The 13,023-nt window shown below is 40.1% G+C and overlaps 2 protein-coding genes across 2 annotated transcripts in view; both read left to right on the top strand.

Annotated features, from left to right (window-relative positions):
• The window catches only part of LOC106528787 (WD repeat-containing protein 49), an 18,029-nt gene extending 11,047 nt beyond the window's left edge, over positions 1–6,982 (top strand). The window contains exons 13-17 of the mRNA XM_014024041.1: positions 35–174; positions 722–870; positions 945–1,156; positions 3,068–3,192; positions 5,533–6,982. Coding sequence (XP_013879495.1) covers positions 35–174; positions 722–870; positions 945–1,156; positions 3,068–3,192; positions 5,533–5,618 — 712 coding nt within the window. The 3' untranslated portion in view covers positions 5,619–6,982. The remainder of the gene's footprint in view (positions 1–34; positions 175–721; positions 871–944; positions 1,157–3,067; positions 3,193–5,532) is intronic.
• A 2,431-nt stretch (positions 6,983–9,413) lies between these two features.
• fam20a (FAM20A golgi associated secretory pathway pseudokinase) overlaps positions 9,414–13,023 on the top strand; it is a gene marked incomplete at its 5' end in the record, with an annotated part of 17,884 nt that continues 14,274 nt past the window's right edge. The window contains 3 exon segments of the mRNA XM_014024040.1: positions 9,414–9,942; positions 12,445–12,638; positions 12,811–12,861. Coding sequence (XP_013879494.1) covers positions 9,414–9,942; positions 12,445–12,638; positions 12,811–12,861 — 774 coding nt within the window.

Below are 13,023 nucleotides of genomic sequence, written 5' to 3'. Positions count from 1 at the left end.
TATATATATAGTTTATTTGTTTGTTTTCCTGCAGACAGGCCCTTCCTGTGGACGTCCTCCTGTTCTTTCAGTATCGAGCTGCAAACCAGTGGTTAGGAGACAAGGGGGTCCTGGTTTCATCACAGGCTGGTTGGCTTTGCTTTTGGAGTGTCACTGGAGAGAAACACACTTTTGGTGAGTGGGACATAAATAAACACTCAGTTTGAGGTTCATTTAAAGCAACTCCAAATAAAAAAAGAAGCCGCACTAAAAAGATTTCGAAATAAAACTCTCGCTGTTCCACAGGCTGACAGGCAGCTGTCAGCTCTGACGATCCTCCCTCTTGTGAGATGATAAATGGCGCAGCGTAAGTTCTGTCAGTTAGGCTGAACTGTTGACTTGGCCTCCTGCCGCTGCCATTCCTAGCAGGCCACAACTATGTCTGTTTCCAGATCCCGTCTGTGTTTAGCGGTGAGGGATTCAAACACTGTGGCCGCCGTGGACGAGCCTGCATGGGTGTGTTTGTGCATTTGTAAATGAACCAGTGCAGCTTTGTGCACATGCAGAGGGTCTGCAAATGTGTCCATGCGGGAACTTGAAATGGTAATAAAACAAGAGTTGGATAAGTGGAGTAAGATTCTTTAAACAAACAGTATCTCATAGGCCTAAGAGTTGTTTTGTTGCAATCAGAGATCTTTAGCTGTGAGAAAACAGTTCAGTCTTTCTGTTTGTAACTTTACAGGCCGCTTTTACGCTCCAAAGCAGCCAGGTGAACACGTTCTTAGCCTGAGCTCGGATCAGACCAAAAACACCCTCCTGGTCTCCGGTGACACGGCAGGCTGCCTCCAGATCTGGGACATTTCTTCATTTGCACTGAACATTCAGCCTGAGGTGAGCTGCTCAATGCAAATGAGTCAAACAGATCAAATTCACCCTAAAAGTAACTCGTGTTTTTTCTTTTGCAGTCGGCTCATGAGGAACCTCCACTGCTGTGGCGTTGGAGCGCTCATAAAAGCCCGCTGGTCTGTGTGGAAGTCCTCGATGTGGCTGATCAAGCCTTCATCCTCACARCATCCACTGATGGTTCAGCTGGACTGTGGACGAAGGAAGGAGATCACGTGGGTTTTTTTGGGCAACAGGTGACGTGGAGCATCAGTRATCCAGCTACTTACCACAGGTGAGGAAAAGTGTCTGCTTTCCATCACAACAAAACTCTGCATTTTGTGATATATTATACAGTCACTAGAAAAAGGCTGTTGAAGGATTCTAGCAGCAAAAACATTATTTTGAAAGGGTCCCACTATTTTTAGACAGTTTTTCACAGAGTGGTAATCCACTAATTCTGAGTGATGCAGCCTCTCTGAAATGTTTTTTAATAACCAGTCATTTTACTGACCTATTGYCAATTATCAAAACAAAAGTTGCAACAATCTCCTCCAGCTGTTTAATACACTTTATTTTACAACCTTTTGTTGCGTTTGTCCCAACTTTGTGTGATGTGTTGCTACTAAAAAGTTCAAAATGACCCTTTTTTCTACTAAAACTAGCTTACTTGTTATGTTCTGTTGTGAATAGGGCTGCCACGATTAGTCAATTAAAATAATCAATGACTAATTTAATAATCGATTAATAGTTTTCTTTTTTTTTTTTGTTCTTTACTTTGTTTTCCTCTCCAAACTGCTTTGACACCTTCCACTGCCACATCTGCCTTTCTGTCCTTGACACACATGCACAGTAGTGGTAACTGRGGTAGGCCGTGGACGTCACAAGACATTATACAGACAGGCTCTGGTATYATGGCTACCCAGCAACAGASCTCAAAAGTGTGGGATCWTTTTAAGAAAATGAAAGAGAAACCTGTGTAATATCTGCAAGGCAGAACTTACCTTCCACAGCAATTATTTTTAGTTAGCATATAGCTAAAATCTAACCATGGTTATACAATAGCAGCTGCATTCTGGTGTGATAAGCTGTATGTTTTATATTCAATTAACATATGATCCGATTAGTCGACTAATCGAAAAAAATAATCTGTGATTAATCGATTATAAAAATAATCGTTTGTGGCAGCCTTAGTTGTGAATAAAATATGTATTAATGGGGCCTGCAAATTCTCATTACAACTATTCTCATTACAACATTTTACACACCATCCTAATATTCTTAATTGGGGTTAGTTTTCACTGTGTATCAAATATAAAACATGTTCAAACAAGTAATAAGTAGGGATTTTTTTTAAAATACACACTATTGCACACGCACACACACATCCCTGTATTTGGATCAAACTGAGGACTTTGCACTGACTTCCATTCATTTTTGTAACTGCATTTATGCCTAACCCAGATATTTTCCCTAAAATGAACCATTACTGGTCTATAGCTAACCCTAACCTGAACCAAAACTTAACTCACACCATACCTATAAACCTAAAGTACAGTAGAGATGCAAACAAAGTGAGGAAATTGAAAGCTCACTATGGCACAAATGGTCCTCACTCTGTAGTAAAAACAAGTAGTAAACACACCCACACACACACCCACAGAGTCATATTTTCATCCACAAGATTTGAGTTTGGCTACAAGTCATAAGCTTTGGCTTGGTGTGGATTTCTGCTGCCTATACTTGATGGTATTTCTGTCACATATAAGAAAGATGAAAGCTTCATGGGTTATTGAACTTAAAAAGCCAGAAAAATGCAGTCAAAGAAAAAGAAAAATAAGCTGGGTTAATGGTTTAAAAAGCAACAATAAATGTCTGAATGCATGATTGTTACTATGGATCAAATTATTATGAAAATAAATTAGCTTTTGAAAACAGCAGTAAACATTGCAGAGATATGCAGAGATACTGTATATACTGTAATAGTAGTATAATACTAACCCTAACCCACATATACACTGTTCTGGTTTCAATCAAGCTGCTGTAGAAAAATGTCTTACAACAAAAAAAGGGAGCTGAAGTCTGCGCATTTTCAGGAGTCTGACATTTAATGTACAAACCATTTTTAAAAAGTGCAGCTTTGAGTTAAAAATAAGCAGTTTTTCTTTTTTTTAAAGTCTGATCTTTTGTTCGTGACACCCTGCAGGAACCAGCAGAGCACGGATCTAAAGGAGGGGACCAAAAATGACAAAGCAGGGCAGAGTGAGGTCAAAGGTCAAGTATTTGACCTGACCAACCCGGGTCAGACACATGAAGAATGTTGTTCTGTAGGTAAGTATTCAGAACTTGTTTTTTATTTGCTTCCCAGGTGACCTCTCTCTGATTCAGACTTGTTGTGTAGGTTAAATGCTTCAGGAACCACTTCCACCAGAACCCCCCAGCTCACCTGAAATTTAACTACCCGTATTTATTCAAGTATAATACGTAAAATTAAATCCATGAAATCATCCATAAAGTTGGGAGGTACTATACTCAGATAAATATTTTTACTTATGTATTTTGAAATATCGGCTTCATTCACAAAATTATTGAGTCCGGAAAGGAGACTGCGTCGTACAAAGCAGTTGAAACGAGCTTACCCCTGACACTCCTCCATGCTTCAGAGCGAGATAATAACAGATTCAAGCAGGCAACATGATGTGAGAAAAAGTGTGTGGGGGGGGGGGGGATCCTGCACCTTAGTAATGATAACGAACTAATGACATTAGCGTGTGACCGAGTCGCTCCTCGAACAACAACAAACACATGTCTGTCTGTAATGGCTGCTGTCTACCGGTGTTCTGAAAAAGTTTGTTTCCCTGAAAAAAAGTTTCCCCACCAGAGGGGGTGCTCACGAGTAGGACGTAATCTGCTTTTCCCCCAGAAGATGGCCCAAATCTCATGTGAAGTCTATGACTTGTGTTGGTGCATCCTGGTGGATTATGTGTAAAATGCCAGAATTCATATGATGCTGTCACAGCTGATATATATTTGTTGTCAAAAAACCTTGTTGTTAAAATACAATGAACAGTCCAATGATCATTTTACTGATATGTATAAAGACTGTAAAGGCTGAAAAATCTTGAAGTCTGTATGAAATTGGAGGTTGTTTGAGGATTCAATTTTTTATGCTTTTTAAGTTCAAAAAGGGGGGTCATATTAAACATGAGATCATATAATACATGAATAAATASGGTACGTCTGCATGCTTTGTGCTTTTTTAGCTATTCATACACCAAAACATTCAGTTCATTCAGGGGATGGTTGCTGTGCTACTTTTGTTGTTGTAAACTGTGCTTTTCAAAGTGTTTAGCTTTATTCACAAGTATTTTCCCCATAAAAGTACATTACAGATGTTACCTCCTTCAAAAAAATCAGTGTTCTCCTTAAATTTGCTTCTGTGGAAGGCCATTTCTGCTACCCTGATGAAAAGCTTGTACTTTATATGAGACAGTTTCTCATAGTATTTCGTAATTATGACTTAGCTATATCATAATTATGAGTTTGTTTGTTTGTTTGTTTGTTTGTTTGTTTGTTTGTTTGTTTGTTTGTTTGTTTGTTTGTTTATTTGTTTGTTTTTCTTCAGAGTGGCAGATATTAGCTTCCATATACTTCAGCAGACTGCATCTATATTTATCTTTTTTGTTACTTTTAGTTTTGTTGTACTACGTATTCTGCACCTTTTGGCCTTTTGCCATCTTTACCTTACTACTTAATACTGTTTTGCTACTTTTGGCTATTAGCTAGTATTTTGATATTGTTAGCTTCTAGCTGCCATTTTGCTACATTTAAGTAGCCTTTTGCTATCTATTGCTTGTAGCTGCTGTTTTACTACTTTTGTTAGTATTTCAGGACTGTTGGCTTTTGGCCAGCATTGTGCTACTTTTGGCTTTTTTTTTTTAATTTTAGCCAGCTTTGAGCTTCTTTTAATTTTAAGCTACCATTTCTTACATTTAGACTTCATCTGGTATTTTGCTTCTTTTAGCTCTTAGCTAATTTTTTTCTCCTTTTAACTTTTAGCCAATATTGGTTTTTGATCTTTTGCTACTGTTAGCTAGCATTCTGCCACTTTTAACTTTTTTTTATTTCTGCTACTTTTAACTTTTGACTAACTCTTTGCTACTGTTAGTTTGTGGCTACATTCTGCTTTTTTATTTTTACATATTTAGCCTTTTGCTTCTTTAGCATTAGCTCTTTGTTAATTTTGCTACCTTTGCATTTTGATTTTTTACTTCAACAGCTCAGTTTCAGCTTCTTCTGTAAATTTGAATTTCTCAGATGTCAGCTCTCAGACTTCACTGTATCTTTAAATGCAGTTTCTCCAGTTAAAATACTTTTTGACTCATTCCTGACTATTTTAACAAATTCAAAAAAAGAACCCGAGCATTCCTCAAATTCCCTCTCTTCTGAGATTTAGAGTTCAGCTCGGGAACATTTGGATGTTTTCTGCTGCAGAGGTGCAGGCTGGATTTTTCAAAATGCTCAAAGTTTGTCTCTGTAAGACATTTCATGCTTTGTCTTCTCTTCATCTGCCCGTGTCATCAGAACTTGCCAAAAATAAGACATTAGCTGTGCTTTTCCCTCCAGCCCAAGGCAAACATTCACACACTTCTTCACTTTGTCTCCTTTTAGCCACTTCAGCCTCAGACTCAGCAGAGAACAGCTGTGAGGAACCACAGGAACCCGTGGTGCCCTGTGAGCACGCAATCAGCAGCTGATGAGTGTAAACAACTTGATTTGTCTTGTTTTCGCACACATTCGTCATCTGCCTGACAGGATCTGTAGAAGAACTTTGGTCAAACTTGTTTCTGTCACCACACTGATTGCTTCCTTCATGAATCGTCATGCTGTCTCGTGTCACAACCAAACACTTCTCTTTGCTTCAGATTGACTCTCTGGTTTTACAAAAGAAAGTGTCTCAAACTAAGCCAGCTCAAGATGCTAATGCTTCGTTTCTGAAGGAATGCAATGAGATGTTTCCACTCATTTAGTTTTAGAAATGTTACTGCAGATCCTCAAAGTGGTCAAAAATCTGATGGAAAGAGAAAGTAATAAAAGAAGGAACTGTGTCGTTCAAGTTGTACTTCTTTTTAAATCCTAAATATTTCAAAATTTCTAAAAATATGTGAAAGCTGGGTGATAATGTTTTTTTGTTTTTCCTAAGTTTGTGTCAGTGTCTGTTTGTAAAATATCTAATGAAACACTCGACAGACTTGAATGAAACTGCAGTGAGTAATAATTAGATGTACGTCTACAACTGATTCATTTTTGGAGTCAACCCAATTCAAGATGGCCGCCACAGCCAACTAATCTTAGAAAGCACCTATAAGGCTGTAACTTACTCAGTATTACAGATATTATATTAAAATCTATAGTGATTATAGCTGAGAGTCATTTACAATACATATATTGAGCTCTACATGTTGCACAAAATCTTTGCATGAAAACTTCAGGACTAACTGCTGTTGTCAACCATGTTTGTCTGTTAGCAAAATATCTCCTGAATCACCTGGCTTATTTTAATGAAACACTCAGAAAGTAATTACTGGATTCTGCAACTGATTAGCTTTTGGAGTCAATACAATTCAAGATGGCCACCAAACTACTTAACATTAGCTAACATAAAAGTGCCTCTAGTTTGGCCAATTTAAAAAAATTGATCTTGTGGTAGTAGCTCAGATTTATTCCTAAGACATAATTAGAGCGCTGCACATTGTGCGACACCTTTGCTTAAAACTTTGGCATTAACAAGGTTTTTATTTTGTGTGGCTGTAACACTGCAACATCAAACAAGGTGCTCTTTAATATGCACTGATTTGTATTTTTTTCAAAGCGTGTTGAACTTTGAACATTTCTGTAATTCAAATTATGTGAATTAGTCAGGATGGTACATGAACTACCAAGCTTCTGCTTGTATTTCATTCTAACATATTTTGGGACTTCTTTTGGGGGGAAACCCCTGGGTTGATGGTGATTTAGCATAAAACTGAAACTACCTGATCAGCACTGATGTTCAACCACTCTGCAAACAAGCGGATGTGGGAAAAAAGACACTGTTTTACAAATAAATGGTTTAGTTTTATGGCTGTTATTGTTTTTTTTTTTTTTTTTTTTTTTGTTGAATATATTTTATTTGCAGATTTTTTTTTTTATTCTGAGGACTTTTCCACAAACATAGCAGATGGACTGTACTTTCAAACAACCTGTAGTGATTATATCATTATATCAAACATTTCTATGTTTAATTGTTGATTATTCGTCCGTCCATCCATCCATTTTCTGCCGCTCATCCGGAATCGAGTCGTCCGTGTCCCTCGGGGACTCCTGTGGGGGTACTCCAGGAGTATGGGGTACCAGGCCCATTGATACGGGCTGTTAGGTCCCTGTATGACCGGTGCCAGATATCTCCCACCCATGGGCGGAGGGAGGCTACCCTCTCGTTCACCGGGGTGGACCCCAACGTACAGGCACCGAGATGGGGGGGCAATAAGTATGCCCACTCCTGCTCGGCGCCTCTCAGCACGGGCAACTCCAGAGTGGAAGAGTGTCCACTTGATTATTTTTATTTGATTTTTAATTTGATTTTTTGTTGATATGAGAACTTCTTTTCTCCATATGTTTGTTGGATTTACTGTAAGTGCTGTTTTGAGCTGTGGCCTGTCTGGATCAATACTCTTATGAATTAAATTAAAACTTTATTTAACAGGTATTTCCAGTATGTGATCATTTTTTTAGAGGAGTGTTCCTTTTAGATCTGGTATATTGTTAGACTCTGACCTCATTCATTGAGACAGAAAAGGCTTTTATTAAACCAGTGCTGTGTCAACAACACAAAAGCTGAACAAAGAACCATTTTGAAACAGGATCTTTAGGCTCTTTGTTACCACCAGCTGATCACAAATGTTTTATTTTTTCCACCAAATAGGTTCCAGTGCTGAACTGGAACCAGAGCTCATTTTGCACCAGTTCTTTCTCTGGCACCAAAAACCTGAGCTCCAGCTGTTTGCTGGCCGGGACAGAGCAAAGCACTGCTCCTGTCAGGAGAATAGGGTGGGCTCATGGAGACCACCATCCAATCAACATGTTGTGAGCATCATGTTTAAAAATGTAAAGGGTATCTAAAGGTAAAACTACTTAGAAATARGAAGTACAATTAATATAAAAAACTGTTTGACCCATAAAACAGCATTTGAGCATTGTCAAAATTATTCCCTGAGAGCTTTTAGCTGAATTCTTGACATGCATTAGATCTAGATTTATCAAGACCAAAAGAATGATACAAGCGCACAAAATAAGCTTCCTTCGTAAAGTGACCAGATAAAGTGAGGAGCTCCGTCATTCAGGGGAAATCAGAGTAGAGCCGCTGCTCTTTAGCATTGAAAGGAGTCAGTTGAGGTGGTTTGGGCATCTGATTTCCTTTAGAGGTGTCCCGGACATGTCCCACTGGTAGGAGGCACCGGGGAAGACCCAGAACTGGCAGGAGGGATTATGTATCCTCTCTGGCGTGGGAACCCCTTGGGGTCCTACAGGGGGAGCCGAAGCCAGTCGCTGAGGAGAGGGATGTCTGGGTTTCCCCTCATAGACCTGTTGCTTCCCCAACTACAGGTAAGAGTAGAAGATGTAGACAGAAATTACAAATACACACCAAGCAGCYTAAGACTAAAGAGGATAAAACTGATCGAGGGGCCCAAGACGGGCTGGCTGAATAGCAACAGCTTCAGTTCAGTTTGACTAAGAGGATGAGACAACCTCCCTGACATGAACACATAATTTCTGCCGCAGCTACACACACACAGACACACACAGATGCTCCGAAATACCACAATAACAGAGGCAGGCTATGAAATGCCCTGTGAGAGTTTTATTGCTTCACCATAGAGCTGCGTAATGCTTCCAGAGACGACACAAACCACAAGGAACGACCCAGAAACTGTGTGTGATTGCAGGATGAAGTGGGGGGAAAAGAAGTTGTTTTTCGTTCATCTCCTCTGCAGATCAGCATGACAGGAGAGGATGTGTGGGGACCAGCAGCAGGAACGAAAAGGGCATCGGATTGAAGATCAGAGGCGAGAAGAAAGAAAGAAGGGGGGTCAAATAAAGGAGGTGAAGATCTGATGAGCTGAAGGAGAAGATAAAGGAGAAAAGTGCAAGTCAGGCACTTGCCCCAGTTTGATGAGTTACACGCCCAGCTTGTCCTTAACCCTGCATGTGACCACAACTTTATTCACCCTGCATCCAGGAAACTGTCCTTACAGTTGGACAATAATTGTCTTTCTTCCTTCATTGTCTTCTCTCTCTCTGTCTCATGTTTAAGCTGGGTTTCGATCCTTTGTGTACATACCTGCTCATACACACCCAGCATGTGTTGTGAAACTCAGCACACACACACACACACACAGAGAGAGAGAGACACTCCTCCTCAGGTCGCTGAAAGCAGCTGAACTGTCAGTGACTGTCAACACACACTTCCACTCCGCTCAGCTCGCTCTGAAAAGAGAAAAGAAGAGGAGGAGGAGGAGGAGGAGTGAGGCTGGAAGGAAAATACAAACTTGGACAAACTTGGGATGACCTGGATCTGACTGGCTGTGGCAGACTGGAAGGAGGTGTTGTTCTAAACTCTGGGCTTTTTAGCTTTTTATTTGTTTTCTCCTGCAGCAGTCCCGTCGCCTCAGCAATGAGGAAGGACCGTCTCCTCCTGGCTGCAGCCCTCACAGCCGTCTTCTCAGCTGATTTCTACTTCATCCTGCTGCCCAAGCTGCAGAGCAGGAGGCAGGCAGAGGGACACGGCTGCTCCTGCGCTCCCACCGATGGGAACCTCAGCCTCCCCAGGCTGGAGGGCCTGGCGACGCCGCGGCTCTCCAACTGGACTCTTCCAGGTGTTGTCCCGCCGTCTGAGCCCGCCGACGGAGGCTCCAAGCTGGAGAGGCTGTTCGCTCATCCTTTGTACAACATCCAGACTCCAGACCTGAGGGCGGAGGAGAGGCTGCTGCAGGTGGAGCAGCTGATGGAGTACTACAAGAAGAAGGTGTCACACTGGGAGAGGTTCGTTTTTTGCTTCTTGTTGTGTGTGCATATGCTGTCTGTTAGCAAAATATCTCAAGAATCCCTCAAAAGTTTTACATAAAACTTTCTAAAGATGATCACTGGTTATAAGTTTACAGCTGATTAAGTTTTGGAGTCAATCTGATTTAAAATAACGGCAACAGACAATTGACTTTGAGAAACACAATACTGGCGATAACTATTTTACAGATTTTTATCCAAAATGTTGCATGGTAATAGAGTCATCCCCAACACATACTTTGAGGGCTAAATGTTTTTTAACATCTTTGTTTGAAACTTACCTTTAACATTTTGGATTCAACCTTTTCTGTCCGTTAGCAAAATCTTTCATGAACCATTGGTCCGATTTTAATTAAACTTTGAGAAAATATTCAATGAATATGCATCTACATCTGATTAACTTTTAGAGTCAACCTGATTTGAAATAGCCTCCACCGCTATTCAACTTTAGAAAACACACAAGTGCCTATAAGTCATTCATTTTTAGATGTACTGAGCAATAACTTAGTGTTGTAGTAGCTGAGAGTCAACTCCAAAACATACTTCAAGCGCTAACTGATAAAACGTTTTTTTWAAAAAAATAATTTACTCTGATGAATCATCATGCATTTCCTCTAGTCTGCTGCAGAATTAGTTAACCTTGTTGTGGGAGCACGTGCTGTAGAGGCAGGGTCAGCAGCACGCTGGTAAAACCTCTGCAAGGTGCATCGAAACAAAAATACACGTAGTCAATGAGCGATACACATCTGCAGATAGTCATCAGGGWGTGTAGATGTGTGTTTGTCATAAAAGTCATATGTCAGAGTGGTCAGAGCACCCTCTCCCTCTCAGACGGGTCATCCTGACAGCTTCTGGTCAACAAAACCGTCAAAGCTGATTTACATCTTTGGAAGCAGTAGCTGTCGTTTCTTGTTTGCAGTCTGTCTATACCGACACGTTCCCTTCAGAGACGCAAATTTGGGGGATTTTTTTGTAGTTAAAAACAAGCGGAAACATGATCTCTAATGTCTGCCGCCTGTGTTTAATGCCCCCAAAACACGACGGCTCAAAAGATTTGCCGTGGTGGCAAAATGTTGCAACTCTGTGTTGCAACTAAAACAAACTGTTTACCCAAGGTTGCTCAACATGCTGTCCAGTTCTGTCTCAGTTTGTGGTCTGTACTTGTCCAATGTCCTGATTAGTCCAATCTGTACCTTTTGGCTTGTTATGGAGTTTTTCAACTGATCAGGTGTTTTTTGTACTTCATAATCTCAGTTTGTTATCCAGTTTGTGGTGGAGTTTGCAGTCAGTTTCGACCCCGAGCCCGTTTCTACTTGCAGTAAGAGATAAGAGGTTGTCTAAAAGGGAACAACAAGGATGAAGTGACCTTTAAAACGGGCGGTAAAAAAGACTGTTGTGATTAAAGACGTGGCTTTTTATAGCCGAGTTTTAAACCAGGGTCGTTTTATGTTGAGAGGTGACAGAGTTAAACGATGAACATTAAAGATAACGTTACAAACTGTAGCTCAGAATCTGTAAAACTGACAGATGTAAATGCTTGTTTATGATGTGTTTGAAGGCCTTTGTGTTGTACTTTCTTCACAAATGAAATAAGAGTTCAGACATAATGATCAGAACTCCCCAAACCTTGCAAACAAACAAGACCAACAATGCAGCTCAGGAGCATGTTGCAGACTTTAAATTATAGTTCACATTAAGTGAAAACTCTTCTGTCTTCATGTAACCTTTAAGCCACTCTTTAGACCAGGACTACTCAACTGGCGGCCCGCGGGCCGGAGTGACCAAAGTTCGGCCCACCAATTGGTTCATTCACCTCTTAACCCCAAACCCTCGGTTTTCTACTTTAAATACTCTGAGTTCTTTTAGTTAATCATAGACACGTTTGGTGTCTACAGAAACGTCAGAATCTTGGCTACAAGCTGGTAAAAACCATGTCAATGAACATCTAAGAAAGTTAAAATTACAAGCAGTTGAAGATAAATCAATAAAAGTGAAAATAAAATTGGTTTAAAAATTAGGCAAGTCAGATACGTCAAAATAATTGTGTTACATAAGAGGCAAAATGTGTTCTTTTTGTTTTTGATAGTTCAATTATCACTACTTTTATAAAGTTGTATGTTGTATTCATGATTAAATGCAGCAAAATAAACAATTTCAAAGGTAACAGATGGTTGTAATACTTGGTTTATTTACATAATAACTTTAATAGCTGGATGTTCGGCCCCTCAGCTGTTGGCCTGCTGCGGCCCTCGGAGCAGTTTAGTTGAATAGCCCTGATTTAGACTGTTTTCTGCAGTAAAAGTGAAAATTAATGCTGAGGTGAGCTGACTCAGTCTGATCTCTGTAAGTTTATTTCTTCACTGATTTAAGCTGYGTGGCTTTTAAGAGACAGCTCAGCACGAACAGCTGAATCACATCGACTGTTTTATTTTTCCAGTTCTGATATTTGAGCGGGTTTCAGTTTGTTATCCTCCTCCTCAGGCATAAGAAACTTTACGACGAGGCGGCAGCTTTGGCCAACATCTCGTTGACGGTGCAAGACATGACGTACGATCCCGACGCCAGCTGGCTGAAGTTCCACTCTGGGATCAACCGCTACGCCCTGTACTCCCGGGAGGACCCCGCCATCCTCCAGCTTCTCAAGGACATGCGGAACATGACGATTGTAGACGCAGGTGAGGATTTCAAACATCTGCTAAGTTCGGTTGTGTCTTATCTTTACAGTAAACTTTGAACAATGCTGTAATCTAAAAGAACAGCAATTAACTTGCCAATAATACAAAAGTACCACTTTTGTAATTTGATAAATATGTATAAMAATAACGTCAAACTGTGGTTTTCTAACAGATTACACACAGGATGAGAAAGCTTTGAAAGGAGCGTGTGATTGCACTCAGGGTAAGGACAACTTGTGTTTTTTCATATTTCTATCATGTAAGTTTGGACTTTTATTGTGTGAATGCTGGAAATAAAAAGAATACTAAGAACTGTGACTAACTTTGCAACAGGTTTTGATGAGGTTTAGTTAAAGTGATCCACGATTAGTTGTAACATTAAAAT

This window comes from Austrofundulus limnaeus, unplaced genomic scaffold (assembly GCF_001266775.1).
Source record: "Austrofundulus limnaeus strain Quisiro unplaced genomic scaffold, Austrofundulus_limnaeus-1.0 Scaffold405, whole genome shotgun sequence".
Classification (NCBI taxonomy): domain Eukaryota; kingdom Metazoa; phylum Chordata; class Actinopteri; order Cyprinodontiformes; family Rivulidae; genus Austrofundulus; species Austrofundulus limnaeus.
This window is presented reverse-complemented; position numbering and strand designations above follow the sequence as displayed.